Source organism: Microcaecilia unicolor, chromosome 2 (assembly GCF_901765095.1).
Source record: "Microcaecilia unicolor chromosome 2, aMicUni1.1, whole genome shotgun sequence".
Lineage (NCBI taxonomy): Eukaryota > Metazoa > Chordata > Amphibia > Gymnophiona > Siphonopidae > Microcaecilia > Microcaecilia unicolor.
Window position 1 is genome coordinate 87,161,682 of NC_044032.1, and position 15,036 is coordinate 87,176,717.

Here is a 15,036-nt window from a genome sequence, read left to right on the forward strand (position 1 = left end):
AAAGGGATGAAATACTTATTGCATGTAGTCTCTCTAGAAGGACGAATAAAGTCATTCCAGGAGCTCCAGGCGGAATTTGGTCTGCCCCCTTCGGATGAGTTTCACTACAGTCAGCTAAAGCACTATATCCAGTCCTTGCCCTGGGAGGATTTAGCGGAAGACATTCAGGAAGAACTGGCCTCAGCATTTTCCTTAGCAGCGCAACAGCAAGTGCCGCTCAAGTTTTACCATAGGCACATTAGAGAGACAGTGCAAGAACCTGATTATGTCAAGTTGTTATCCCAGTGGAAGCAGGACATTCCGATGGATTTTACAATATCTCAGTTGAAAACCCATGTTTTGACTTTAAGGAAACACACTTCTATGGTTTCGCACTGGGAAACTCAGTACAAAGTGGCACTTAGACTGTACATTCCTCCTAGGAGGGCTTTCCATATGGGGATCTCTCCGTGGGAGGAGTGCCCCAAATGTAAGGAACCTGGAGCTTCTCTGGGGCATATGCTCTGGAGGTGCAGGGGCATTGTCAGCTATTGGAAGCAATTAATACACTATCCAGCTTATATTCGAAAGAGAAAAACGCCCAAATTATGACCTAAATCGGGAGATGGACGTCTTTCTCTTGTGGGTGCCCAAATCGGTATAATCGAAAGCCGATTTTGGGCGTTTCCAACTGCACTCCGTCGCGGGAATGCATAAAATTGACGGGGGCATGTTGGAGGCATGGTGAAGGCGGGACTGGGGCGTGGTTATCGACTGAGGAGAGATGGGCGCGCTCGGCTGATAATCGAAAAAATAAAGGCGTTTTTAGCCAGAATTTAGGACACTTTTTCTGGACCCTGTTTTTTCACGACCAGGTCCCAAAAAAGTGCCCTAAATGACCAGATGACCAACGGAGGAAATCGGGGATGACCTCCCCTGACTCCCCCAGTGGTCACTAACCCCCTCCCGCCAAAAAATCCCGAACTTTAAACACTTTTTTTCCAGCCTCTATGCCAGCCTCAAATATCATCCCTAGCTCCATGACAGCAGCATGCAGGTCCCCCGAGCAAATTTAGTTTAGTTGGTGCTGCCCGGACCCATGCAGAGAGCAAAAATCGGAAGGAAAAAAAAAACATGCAAGTGCAGTTGGGGACGTCCAAATTAAAAATTAGTAAAAGGGAGATTCAAACCAGCCACCTTCTGATTCCAAGGCCAGTGCTCTAAGCACTGCACCACAGAGTCAGTTGATTAGACGTCCTTCCCTTTCCATTAAGTCCCTCCAAGTTTGTCAGCCAATCACAGCTCCTTTAGCTGACATCGTTGGTCCTCCTACAAAGGAGGATTATGAAATTCTTCCTTCCTTGTCATCAAGCAGATGAAGCCATTACATATGGGTTGTGTCATCAACTAGCAGGGGAAGATAGAGAGCACTCAACTTTTCACAGTGCCTCATGGCCAGCTAGTTCCACTGCCTCTTCAGTATCTCCCCAAGCAGGGTGGCTGCAGCTTCTTCGAGCTCCATCAAAAATCTGCCTGGGGGTGGCTCCTGGCTTGCCAGTTGTTAGCCGGGGTGTTAGAGACTATAGCAGCTTCACTTTGAAGGCACATAGGTCAGCCCTTTCCCTGCTTTACCCATGCCCCTGTGGATGTGGACATATTAGCTTGCTTTTCCCTGTCCTTTCCCACTCAGTGGATGCAGGCACATTGGTTCGCCTTTCCCTGCCTTTCCCACTCATCTGAGCCTCCGGAGTGTTTTTATTTACCTATTTTGCCTCTGCTTTCCTCACAACGTTAAAAAAAAAAAAAAAAAATTAAAGTCGTGTCGCGCATTAGCGCAGCGATCTTGGAAAAGAGGTTTTTTTCTTGAGATTCTTCTTCAGGACCGGAGCTGTGATACTCGGTCTAGTGAGGTAAGAGTGTTTTCTGACTCCTCTGGGGTAGGCCCGCGATCGGGACGTTTTTGGCGCGGACCGCCATTTTTGAATTTTACCGCCATTTTCGGCGATGGCTGCGGAGACTGTAAAGCGCTGTTCTAAATGTGGCAGGCGCAAATCAGCAGCGGGGCTCTGTAATTCGTGCTGTACAGACGGTAGAGCCGGCCCGAGCATGGCGAGCGGCGATCTTTTGCGCTCTGAGCTGGCAGTGGACGCCATTTTGGACTTTCCATATGGCGCGGCCTTCGTTGCGACGGAGAGTCCTGAATCCGGGGGGGGGGGGGGGGGGGGGAGGGGGTCCTCTGAGTGAGGCTAATAATAGAGCTGATAGCCCTGGGCAGGATCGGGGCGGTCAGGGAGCGGTTTTCTCCCCTGATTTTGTTTTAATGCTGCATAGGGCTTACATGCTTAAAAGAGCTCTTCCACAGGGATCTTTGGACTCTCTGCCTGCCCCCCTGGTGGACCCTGGCCTTTTGGAGTTGGCCTTGCCTGTTTCTTATCCTCCGGATAAACGAAGAAGGACTAATTCCCCTTCTGAGTGTGGCGCACCCCCTTCCCCCCCCCCCCCCCCCCCCCCCCCCGTGGTCGGGCTATGAGGATTCTGAGGGGTCTGGCAGAACTTCTTGGGCTGAGGAGCCAAAGTCGGGTGCAGAATTGACACAGGAGCTTGATGATCCGTCTGCGGTGAGGATTTTCCACCGCGAGGAGCTGCCAGCGCTTATTTCAGATGCCTTACAAGCCCTCTCGATTGAAGATCCTGGGAGTGGCACAGCCTCCTCGGTTAATCCAAGGATGGCTAGTACCAGAAAGCCTGCTCGAGCCTTTCCTTTGCATGACTCCAAGAGCTTATTTCGGCTCAATGGGCTGACCCCGAGGGACCTTTGAAGGTTGCCAGGGCTATGGGGCAATTATACCCTCTGAGTGAGGAACATTTGGCTCGCTTTGCAATGCCTAAAGTGGATGCCTTGGTCACGGCTGTGACAAAGAGAACTACTCTCCCGGTTGAAGGAGGTGTTGCCCTGAAGGATAGTCAAGACCGCAGGCTTGATTCAGCTCTGAAGCGGTCCTTTGATTTGGCAGGTCTCACTGTTCGGGCGTCTGCATGCAGTTGTTATGCTGCTAGAGCCTGCCTGGCTTGGTTACAGCAGGCAGTGGAACAGCCCGGTGATGGAGCGGAGACCTTATCTGAAGTGGCTCCGCAGATGGAGTCGGCCTTGTCCTTTTTGGCTGACGCCCTTTATGATATTGTCAGAGTTTCGGCTAAACAAATGGCTGTAGCAGTGGCAGCTCGCCGCACTCTTTGGCCATGACATTGGGTGGCGGACATGGTCTCTAAGCAAAGGTTGGTGAAGTTGCCCTTTCAAGGCCTTCTGTTTGGTGAGGAGCTGGAAAACATTGTTAAAAGCCTGGGGGATTCCAAACCTCAGCGCTTGCCCGAAGATAGGCCGAAGACTTCCTCTAAGGGTCAGGCGGTCTGCTCCTCTTACAGACCTCGCTTCCGTGAAGCTAGAAGGTACCGCCCGGGGCGTGCTGCTGGGTTCACTGCACGTGCCCGCTTTCAGCAGAGAAACTCCTTTCGCTCGGACAAACGTTCCGCAGCTGCCGGTTCAAGGCCTGGAGTTCAGGGGCGACCCTCTCAATGATGGTGCGCCGGCCCCCTCCTCGTTTCCTGTCATCGGAGGAAGACTTTCCCTCTTTTTTGAGGAGTGGGCCAAAATCTCCACAGATCAGTGGGTCTTGGACCTGATTAGAGTCGGATACTGAATAGAATTTGATGCCCCGGTGAGAGACGTGTTTGTGGAGTCCCGATGTGGTTCTGCCACCAAACGGGCAGTGGTAGAGGAGACAGGGGCTGTGACCCCGGTGCCTCCCGCCGAACAAGGTCTAGGCCGCTACTCCATTTACTTTGTGGTGCCACGAAAAGGCGGGTCTTTTCGCCCGATCCTGGATGTAAAAGAGCTAAACAAGTCCTTAGCTGCTCATCCAGATGTGGCACGGTTTCTTAGAGGGGTGCTTCGGCTCCGTCCTCCCATGCGGGCACCTTGTCCAGCTTGGAACCTGGGGTTAGTATTGAAGGCCCTTCAGGGGGCTCCCTTTGAACCGCTTCGGCGTGCTTTAGAGAAAGATTTGACACTGAAGGCCGTCTTTTTAGTGGCCATTACCTTGGTGAGACGGGTGTCAGAGCTCCAGGCGCTGTCCTGTAGAGACCCTTTTCTGCAATTCTGAGAGTCTGGGGTCACGGTTCGGACCGTGCCTTCCTTCATGCCTAAGGTGGTTTCAGCGTTTCACCTAAACCAGCGTGTTTTTCTTCCCTCCTTTGTTGAGGAGGAGTTTCCAGATTCATTTGGGCAGTTACCTTTTGGATGTGCGCAGGACTCTGTTGCAGTATCTGCGAATTAAAAATTCTTTCAGGACCTCTGATCATCTTTTTGTGCTGTTTGCAGGTCCTCGCAGAGGGTCTTCAGCGTCTAAAGCCACTATTGCCCGTTGGCTCAAAGAAGCTATCTTTTCAGCATATCTGCTGTCTGTCCGGGCTCCTCCTGAAGCCTTTAAGGCACATTCCAGAAGAGCGATTTCCTCTTCCTGGGCGGAAACTGGAGCACTATCTCTTCATGAGATTTGCAGTGCTGCAACATGGGCTTCTAAGCTCTCTTTCGCCCGACATTACAGGCTGGATGTGGCTGCCAGGGGGGATGCACGTTTTGGAGCACAGGTGCTAGCGCGTGGTGTGGCTTGTTCCCACCCTATTTAGGGATTGCTTTGTTACATCCCATACATAATGGCTTCATCTGCTTGATGACAAGGAAGGGAAAATTAGGTTCTTACCATGATAATTTTCTTTCCTTTAGTCATAGCAGATGAAGCCATGAGCCCTCCCTGTATGATTGTCTGTATTGCAGTGATTCTGATTTTAGTTGCTGTTCTTGTTTTCCTGAAGTTATATTCCTTTCTTGGGGAGTCAGAAAACAGTCTTCAGGATTCTTGTTACAGTTATAGGAGGATGAGTTCATTCCCTCCAGTTCATTTTTTGGGAGGATGAGTTTATTCTCTCCAGGAGGATGCAAGTATTCCCTCCGTTTATACAAAGTGGAGAATGAGTTTATTCCCTCCAGGAGGATGTGTTCATTCCCTCCTTTTTTGAGTTTATGCCCTTGTTAAGGGGCCATCGTTCGCTGTGAGGAAAGTTCATGTTATTCCCATTGCGGTTTGCCATACTGCTTTGGAAGCTTCAAATACTGAAGAGGCAGTGGAGCTAGCTTGCCAAGAGGCACTGTGAAAAGCTAAGTGCTCTCTATCTCCCCCTGCTGGTTGATGGACACAACCCATACGTAATGGCTTCATCTGCTATGACTAAAGGAAAGAAAATTATCATGGTAAGAACCTAATTTTCCCATGGACCTCTCAGATGAGGCACAGTTTACTCTGGTGGCTCCACCCTCAAAATCTTCAGAAAGGACTACTTCCTTTGGTCTTCAGACTGGTTTGCCAGCCTGTCGAGCTGGGGAGCCCACTGTCTTCACCAGATTGCTCAGGGTGACTGGTCCGCAACTGAGAACTCTTGCTCAATCAGCCGTCTTGAGCTGAGGGTGATCGAAAAGTGTTGCTTTCCTTTGCTCCTTTTCTATGAGGGAAACCAGTAAGAATCTTTCCAGACAACATGACAGCAGTCTCTTATGTCAAGAAATAGGGAGTATCGAAGAGTATGAGCCTAGAAAGGGGAAACATAAGAATAGCCGTACTGGGTCAGACTAATGGTCCATTGAGCCCAGTATCCTGCTTCCAGCAGTGGCCAATCCAGGTCACAAGTACTAGACAGAAACCCAATTAGTAGCACCATCCATGCTACCAATCCGAGGGCAAGCAGTGGCTTCCCCCATGTCCACATCAATAACAGACTATGGACTTTTTCTCCAGTAACTTGTCCAAACCTTTTTTTTTTTCTTAACTCAGGTACGCTAACTGCCGTTACCACATCTTCTGGTAATGAGTTCCAGAGCTTAACTATTCTTTGAGTGAAAAATATTTCCTCCTATTTGCTTCAAAAGTATTTCCATGCAATTTTGAGTGTCCACTGGTCTTTGTACTTTTTGAATGAGTGAAAAATCGAGTCACCTCCACCCGTTCCACACCACTCAGGATTTTGTAGACCTAAATCATATTTCCCCTCATCCGTTTCGTTTCCAAGCTGTAGAACCCTAGCTCTTTAGCCTTTCCTCATATGGGAGCAGTTCCATCCCCTCTTATCATTTTTGTTGATCTTCTTTGAACCTTTTCTAAATCTGCTATATGTTTTTTGAGATAAGGCGATCAGAATTGAACACAATAGTCAAGGTGAGTTCGCACCATGGAGTGATACAGAGGCATTACAATATTTTTGGTTTTATTTTGCATATGTCTCCTAATAATTCCTAGTATCCTGTTTGCTTTTTTGGCTGCTGCCGCACACTGGGCAGAAGATTTCAGCGTATTGTCTACAATGTCAGTTAGGTCTTTTTCTAGAGTGCTGACTCCTAAAGTGGACCCTAGCATCAAATAACTGAGTTGGATTATTCTTCCAAATGTGCATCACTTTGTATTTGTTGACAATAAATTTCATCTACCATTTGGATGCCCTGTCTTCCGATTTCCTAAGGTCTTCCTGCAATTTTTCACAACCCACATGTGTTTTGAGAACTTTGAATAGTTTGTCATCTGCAAATTTAATCACCTCACTTGTTCCAATTTCCAGATCATTTATAAATATGTTAATAGAAATAAAACAAAATAAAACATGGAAAAGAAAATAAGATACCTTTTTTGTTGGTCATAACTTAATCAAGAAATGTATTGTTACCTTTAAAAGTGGACTAACACGGCTACCACACCTCTCTACTCATAAATATGCTAAATAGCACCGTTCCCAGTATAGATCCCTGTGGTACACCACTATTCATCCTCCTCCACTGAGAAAAATGGCCATTTCGCCCTACCCTCTGTTTTCTGTCCAATAACCAATTCTTAATCCACAGAAGGACATTGCATCCTATCCCATGACTCCTTAATTTTCTCAGGAGTCTCTCATGAGGTACTTGTCAAAAGCTTTCTTAAAATCTAGATACACTACATCAACCGGCTCACCTTTATCAACATGTTTATTCACGCCTACAAAGAAATGAAGCAATTTTGGTGAGGCAAGACCTCCATTGGCTGACTCTGTCCTATTAACCCTTTAGTGTCCAATGTTCCCATCAATTTGTTCCCATATGGCTTATTACGGGAACATTGGATACTAACCATGTTTGTCTTCGTGTTCCATAATTTTATTATTTATAACTAGTGGAACCATGCCCGTTTCCTCAACAGTGAAACGGGCCCTAGGAAGGCTGTCATGGAAGCTTTTTTTTTTTTCTCTCTCCCCTGCCCTCCCCTCCATGTCCAGCGATTCTCCTCTTCTCTGCCCTCCTATCCGTGTCCCGCGATTCTCTCCTCTACTGTCCTCCCATCCCATCCATGTCCATCAATTCTCCTCTGCCCTGCCCTCCCCTTCCTCCCTCCCCTCGATGTCCCGTGATTCTCTCCCCTACTGTCCTCCCATCCAATCCATGTCCATCAATTCTCCTCTGCCCTGCCCTCCCCTTCCTCCCTCCCCTCGATGTCCCGTGATTATCTCCTCTACTGTCCTCCCATCCCATCCATGTCCATCAATTCTCCTTTTCCCTGCCCTCCCCTTTCTCCCCTCGATGTCCCGCGATTCTCTCCTGTACTGTCCTTCCTTCCCTTCCCATCCCATCCATTCTCCTCTGCCCTCCCCTTGCGATTCTCTCCTTCACTTGATTTGTACCTGAGCGTTCTCTGGCAGGTTGGCGCTGGCTTCCCTTCCCTCTCACTGTTCCGCCTTCTGATGTCCTTACGATTTGACGCAAGGGTGGGGCAATGAGTGGTTTGGATGTTACAAACCCAGGCATCCAGACGTAGAACGTTGGAGGTGCAAATTATTATATAGAATAGTTTACATTATTTTGCTTGACACTGAAATCAGGCTTACCAGTCTATAATTTCCCGGATCACCCCTGGGGACTCTCTTTAAAAATCGGCGTCACATTGGCCACTCTCCAGTTTTCAGGTACTACAGGCGATTTTAACAACCGTTTACAGATCACTAGCAGCAGAGCATCAATTTCATGTTTGAGTTTTTTCAAAACCCTGGGGTGTATACCATTTGGGCCAGGTGATTTATCACTCTTTAACTTGTCAGTTTGGCTCAGTACATCTTCCAAGTTCACCGAGATTTCTTTCATTTCCTGCACACCATCGCCCCTGAAAATCATTTCCGGTATAGGTAGATCTTACATCTTCCGTAAAGACTGAAGCAAAGAATTCATTCAGTCTCTCCACTATGGCCTTGTGCTCCTTTTGCTCCTTCCTAATCTTAACAGTCTCACAGATTCCCTCTCAGGCGTCCTACTTCTGATATGCCTGAAAAAAGTGTTACTATGAGTTTTCGTTTCTGCAGGAAATTTTTCTTCATATTCTCTTTTAGCCTTCTTTATCAATGCTTTGCATCTTGCTTTGACAGTGCTTATGTTGCTTTTTTATTTTCTTCATTCGGATCTTTTTTCCATTTTTTTGAAGGATGTTCTTTTGGCTCTAATAGCCTCTTTTATCTCACCCTTTAACCACGCTGGCTGTCGTTTGCACTTTTTTCAATCTTTGTTAATATGTGGAATACATCTAGTTTGGGTTTCCACAATGGTATTTTTAAACAGCTTCCATGCCTGATTTGAAGTCCTAACCTTTGGGGCTGATCATTTTAACTTTTTTTTTTTTACCATTTTCCTCATTTTGTCATAGTCGCTCTTTCAAAAATTAAAACCTGCTACAGTAGATTTCCTAAGTGAGGTCACTCCAGATATCAGCTCAAATTTGATCATGTTATGCTCATTGTTTCCCAGCGGATCCAACAGTGTTGCCTCTCATACTATGCCCCACATTCTGCTAAAGATTAGATCCAAAGAGTTTCAAAACCCTTCACCCACCCTTATTCGTGTTTGTCCTAGGGGGCAGGATTTTCCGGGGTTGTCTTCACAGACATAAAAAATCCTTAGAAAAACAATTGTTAAAACTCCAGTGGTCTTCAGTTCTTATGGATCCCAAAAAAAAAAGTGTCACTTAGCTTTCAAATGGAAAGTGCTATTCTGCTTCCAATTACACCAACTGTGGCCAAATTTTCACCAGAAAGGCTGTTTAAAGGTGTACCTATCATGGCTGCGGAGGGACTGAGCCGAGCCGTCCACCACCGGGCACCTCCTGGACCGGTGCTGCCACCCCCCCACCCCCAGGATCTCCACTTAGGCAGACTTAAAAAAAAAAAAATTGGGGTGGGGGGGCACATCAGAAGCCTTCCTGCAGTGCTGTTCTCTGCTGCATTGCCTGGCCTACGGCTGCTTTCCCCCTCACGTCACTCATGCTCAATTTAACCAAATCTCAGCATGGGCGCCGTGAGGGGAATAGCACCCGCAGGGCAGACAATGTGGTGGAGAACAGCTCTGGAGGAAGGCTTCTGTTGACAGGTCTTGGGAACCCCCATCAGCCAAACCAGAGGCCTCAAAGCCCCGTGCCTGCTCCTCAGCCTCTAAGGGGGGGCCTAGTATTGGTGTTTTATCTCTCCTGCTCCTGTTGGGACACGATCACTTGGGTCCCATCAGGAGCAGGAGATAGATAGACCTTGGTGTTGGGCTCCCCTTGGAGGCCAGGCCCGGAGGAATCTTGCCCCCCCTTCTCGGTGGCCCTGTTGCCCATTCATTCAGCACTTTCAATGTACTCATTTCTCTGTGTCACATATGAAACTCCTCTCATATGAAGAAAAACTGAAGAGGTTAGGGCTCTTCTGCTTGGAAAAGAGATGGCTGGAGGGGGCGGGGATATGATTGAGGTCTATAAAATCCTGAGTGGTGTAGAACGGGTAGAAGTGTATTGATTTTTCACTCTTTCAAAAAGTCCAAAGACCAGGGGACACTCAATGAAATTACATGGAAGTGTTTAAAACAAATGGGAGGAAATATTTTTTCACTCGAACAATATCTAAACTCTGGAACTCGCTGCCAGATGATGTGGTAACAACGGTTAGCATATCTGGGTTTAAAATAGGTTTGGACAAATTCCTTGAGGAAAAGTCCATAGTCTGTTATTGAGATGGACATGGGGGAAGCCACTGCTTGTCCTGGGATTGGTAGCATGGAATGTTGCTACAAATTGGGTTTCTGTCTGGTGCATATGACCTTTATTGGCCACTGCTGGATGCAGGATACTGGGCTCGATGGACCATTGGTCTGACCGAGTATGACTATTTTTATGTACTTATGCATTTCTGTCCATACCGTCACATCACAAAAATATCTAGAAAGAAACTCCTGACACAACAGTAGATTTGGCCAGTCCAACCTCCCAAAGGACTTTCTATCCTGTTTGTTCTCAGAAAACCAAGTATGCTGTCGATCACAGCATACTTCTCGATACCCTGTCCTCACTTGGATTCCAGGGCTCTGTCCTTTCCTGGTTCTCTTCCTACCTCTCCCTCCGCACCTTTAGTGTTCACTCTGGTGGATCCTCTTCTACTTCTATCCCTCTGCCTGTCGGCGTACCTCAGGGTTCTGTTCTTGGTCCCCTCCTCTTTTCTATCTACACTTCTTCCCTTGGTTCATTAATCTCATCCCATGGCTTTTCCTACCATCTCTATGCTGATGATTCCCAAATCTACCTTTCTACCCCTGATATCTCACCTTGCATCCAAACCAAAGTTTCAGCGTGCTTGTCTGACATTGCTGCCTGGATGTCTCAACGCCACCTGAAATTAAATATGACCAAAACCGAGCTTCTCATTTTCCCCCCCAAACCCACCTCCCCACTCCCCCCGTTTTCTATTTCTGTTGATGGCTCTCTCATTCTCCCTGTCTCCTCAGCTTGAAACCTTGGGGTCATCTTTGACTCTTCTCTCGCCTTCTCTGCTCATATCCAGCAGACCGCCAAGACCTGTCGTTTCTTTCTTTACAACATCCGTAAAATCCGCCCCTTTCTTTCCTAGCACTCTACCAAAACCCTCATCCACACCCTTGTCACCTCTCATCTAGACTACTGCAATCTGCTTCTTGCTGGCCTCCCACTTAGTCACCTCTCCCCTCTCCAGTCGGTTCAAAACTCTGCTGCCCGTCTCATCTTCCGCCAGGGTCGCTTTACTCATACTACCCCTCTCCTCAAGACCCTTCACTGGCTCCCTATCCGTTTTCGCATCTTGTTCAAACTTCTTCTACTAACCTATAAATGTACTCACTCTGCTGCTCCCCAGTATCTCTCCACACTCGTCCTTCCCTACACCCCTTCCCGTGTACTCCGCTCCATGGATAAATCCTTCTTATCTGTTCCCTTCTCCACTACTGCCAACTCCAGACTTCGCGCCTTCTGTCTCGCTGCACCCTACGCCTGGAATAAACTTCCTGAGCCCCTACGTCTTGCCCCATCCTTGGCCACCTTTAAATCTAGACTGAAAGCTCACCTCTTTAACATTGCTTTTGACTCGTAACCACTCGCCTCCACCTTACCCTCCTCTCTTCCTTCCCGTTCACATTAATTGATTTGATTTGCTTACTTTATTTGTTTTTTGTCTATTAGATTGTAAGCTCTTTGAGCAGGGACTGTCTTTCTTCTATGTTTGTGCAGCGCTGTGTATGCCTTGTAGCGCTATAGAAATGCTAAATAGTAGTAGTAGTAGTAGTTATGCATACGAACAGTTGGATATACATCTTCAGATAGTCACCCACCTTCCCAAGGAGTTGCATTCTACTCTAAGTTTTAGTAACAGAGAGAGTTGGTCCCACAAGACAGGTAAGAAATGATGTTCATGTTTGTTGAGGCATCGCCAAGGCTTCTACACTCATAGAAGCTGATGTATCTTTCTTATGCTGTACTTGGTTGTTGATTTTCACCCATGTTGTGATGACGTTTACGTGCTGTCCATTAAGAACATTTCTACAGGTATGTAAGTTGACTATTGAGAAATTCATTTACATAATTGTTTCAACTCTTGCAAAAAAAAAAAAAAGAGAAAATTGAGCTGCTCAAAGTACTTAAGCAACCTTCAGCCGTGGAGATCTCACCCTGCTTGTTTGTGGAAAAGCATAGTTGGTTACCTATAACGGGTTCTCCATAAGCTGGATAAATCAGACTCAATCTTGCATACTGGGTTAAGGTTTTTAAGCTATATGTGAACTGAGGTACTAGTGCAGGAACACATCACATTGGAATATGTACTTATTCTTAGAAGCTGTAGAGCTATATCTTCTATGCTCTGAAAAAGCTTCTCTGTCTTGGTACCATCAAGTAATGTTATTTACTTGTCTTTTTGATATCCTGCTAGCTAAAGAGAACTCCTGTTATGGGTAAGCAAATTTGCTTCATTCTGCTTTTGTTTTAGGGTAGTAATATTTATATTTTTATGTTTTTATATATGTCTATGTAGATCTTTTCTTTTCTTTCAGGGAATATGGAGCAATTGATGATGTTGATATTGATCTGCATATTGATGTTAGCTTTCTTGATGTAAGTAATTTGGTTATTTAATAAACCTGTAAATTTTGTAAATAATGTGTTAAGCAAAGTAGTTAAAAGTACTACAGTTAGGTTGTATGTAAGTTTTAAAAATAAGTAAAATAAATGATAGTGTAGCTATTGAACCTTTTCAGCTTTCTGAGGCTTGGAAAAATTCTTATGAATAAGAAATTTGATGTTATATTACTGTAGAGTATAATTATCATATATAATTTCAGAGAGAATAAAGTAGTAGTAGTAATTTTTGTGCATGTTTTCAATGAGCATCAAAACCTATAGTTCCCTGTTTCTACTAACTGTGTGACGTTTGTTGGAGACAAGCAGCCTATAAAATGCTCACATATGGTTTGAAGTCATCTGATGGAACCTTGGCAGAAAAAATATGCAAAGCACTCCAAGCTGAAGTTTGCACCATGATCTGTGTAGATACATACCCTCCTGTGTTGGTGCTGTTGTGTAGGGTCACCTTAATTCTTCTTCTTGCATGGTCAGGTGTTCCTGTGCGTATATATATTTTTTGCATTACATTTTGTCAGAGCTTACTTTGTAGACAAAGGAAGTGGAACTGTGGAGTTGGTAGAAGGGATGGGCAGGTGAAGAGCAACAGGAGAAGAGGGGCTGGATTAGGGAGCAGAGAGAATGTTTTCTGATCTGCTCCAGCGTACTCCCACTTACTCTTCTTTGCAGGCTACATGGAAAGGAAGGGCTAGAGTAGAACACTCCTTTTGTTTTGGCATCTGAAAAGGAGTGGCAGAACTGCTTTCCAGGCTGGTTCCCTACAAAATAAGCCCTGCATTTTATTTTATTTTATTTTTTTGCATCAGAACCACCTTTATTCTATCTTTTCCCCCTCTTAAAAACTATTGATAAGACTTTTGTCTTTTAGACTAATATCCATGTGTTGTACCTGTCGTGCCTCATACCTGAACACAATCCCCCCAATATTCATGTGGCAGGCTGTGTCGTTAGCTGCCGGCAGTTGCGCTGACCCTGGATATTCAATTCTGGGCCATATCTGGTGACCAGCATTGAATATCTGGTTTCAATTTTGGCTGTGTCAAACGAATGAATGTTAACCAGCTAAATGAATATTCAGCTCTAGCCGATTAAGATATCAGTTAAAGGTAGGCCTGTTATTTAAGCAGCCTATCTTAACTGCTCAACTTAGCCGGTTTAGCGCTCAGTTTTCGCATTTAGCTGGCTAAGTCGCGTGACATAGCCGCATAGCGGCTAGGCACTAAACACTACTACTACTACTACTACTTAACATTTCTAGAGCGCTACTAGGGTTACGCAGTGCTGTACAATTTAACAAAGAGAGACAGTCCGTGCTCAAAGAGCTTACAATCTAATAGACAAGTGAACGGTCGGTCCGATAGGGGCAATCTGGATTCACTGAATGGTAAGGGTTAGGTGCCGAACGCAGCATTGAAGAGGTGGGCTTTAAGCAAAGACTTGAAGACGGGCAGAGAGGGGGCTTGGCGTAAGGGTTCAGGAAGGTTGTTCCAAGCATAGGGTGAGGCGAGGCAGAATGAGCGGAGCCTGGAGTTGGCGGTGGTGGAGAAGGGTACTGAGAGGAGGGATTTATCCTGTGAACGGAGGTTACGGGCGGGAACGTAAGGGGAGATGTGTAGAAAGATAGTGAGGGGCAGCAGACTGAGTGCATTTGTAGGTAAGAAGGAGAAGCTTGAATTGAATGCGGTATCTGATCGGAAGCCAGTGAAGTGACCTGAGGAGAGGGGTGATATGAGTATATCGGTTCTGGCGGAATATGAGACGTGCAGCAGAGTTCTGAACAGACTGAAGGGGGGATAGATGGCTAAGTGGGAGGCCGGTGAGGAGTAAGTTGCAGTAGTCCAGGCGAGAGGTAATGAGAGCGTGGACGAGAGTTCGGGTGGTGTGCTCGGGGAGGAAAGGGCGAATTTTGCTGATGTTAAAGAGGAAGAAGCGACAGGTCTTGGCTATCTGCTGGATATGCGCAGAGAAGGAGAGAGAGGAGTCAAAGATGACTCCGAGGTTGCGGGCAGATGAGACGGGGAGGATGAGGGTGTTATCAACTGAGATAGAAAGTGGAGGAAGAGGAGAAGTGGGTTTTGGTGGAAAGACGATAAGCTCGGTCTTGGACATGTTCAGTTTCAGGTGGCGGTTGGACATCCAGGCAGCAATGTCGGATAAGCATGCCGATACCTTTGCCTGGGTCTCCGCGGTGATGTCTGGTGTGGAGAGATACAGTTGGGTGTCATCAGCATAGAGATGATACTGGAAACCATGAGATGAGATCAGGGAGCCCAGGGAAGAGGTGTAGATTGAGAAGAGAAGGGGTCCAAGGACCGATCCCTGGGGAACACCAACAGATAAGGGGATGGGGGTGGAGGAAGATCCATGAGAGTGAACTTTGAAGGTGCGGTGGGAGAGATAGGAGGAGAACCAGGAGAGGACAGAGCCCTGGAACCCAAATGAGGACAGTGTGGCAAGAAGTAAGTCATGATTGACAGTGTCAAAAGCGGCGGATAGATCCAGAAGGATGAGGATGGAGTAGTGG

The 15,036-nt window shown here is 46.5% G+C and overlaps 1 protein-coding gene across 2 annotated transcripts in view; it reads left to right on the forward strand.

Moving 5' to 3' along the window:
- Positions 1-15,036, forward strand: part of PARP8 (poly(ADP-ribose) polymerase family member 8) — a 583,039-nt gene that overhangs the window by 151,351 nt on the left and 416,652 nt on the right. For both annotated transcript variants that reach the window (XM_030193114.1, XM_030193115.1), the window contains one exon: positions 12,425-12,485. In XM_030193114.1, the coding sequence (XP_030048974.1) occupies positions 12,425-12,485 (61 nt within the window). The remainder of the gene's footprint in view (positions 1-12,424; positions 12,486-15,036) is intronic.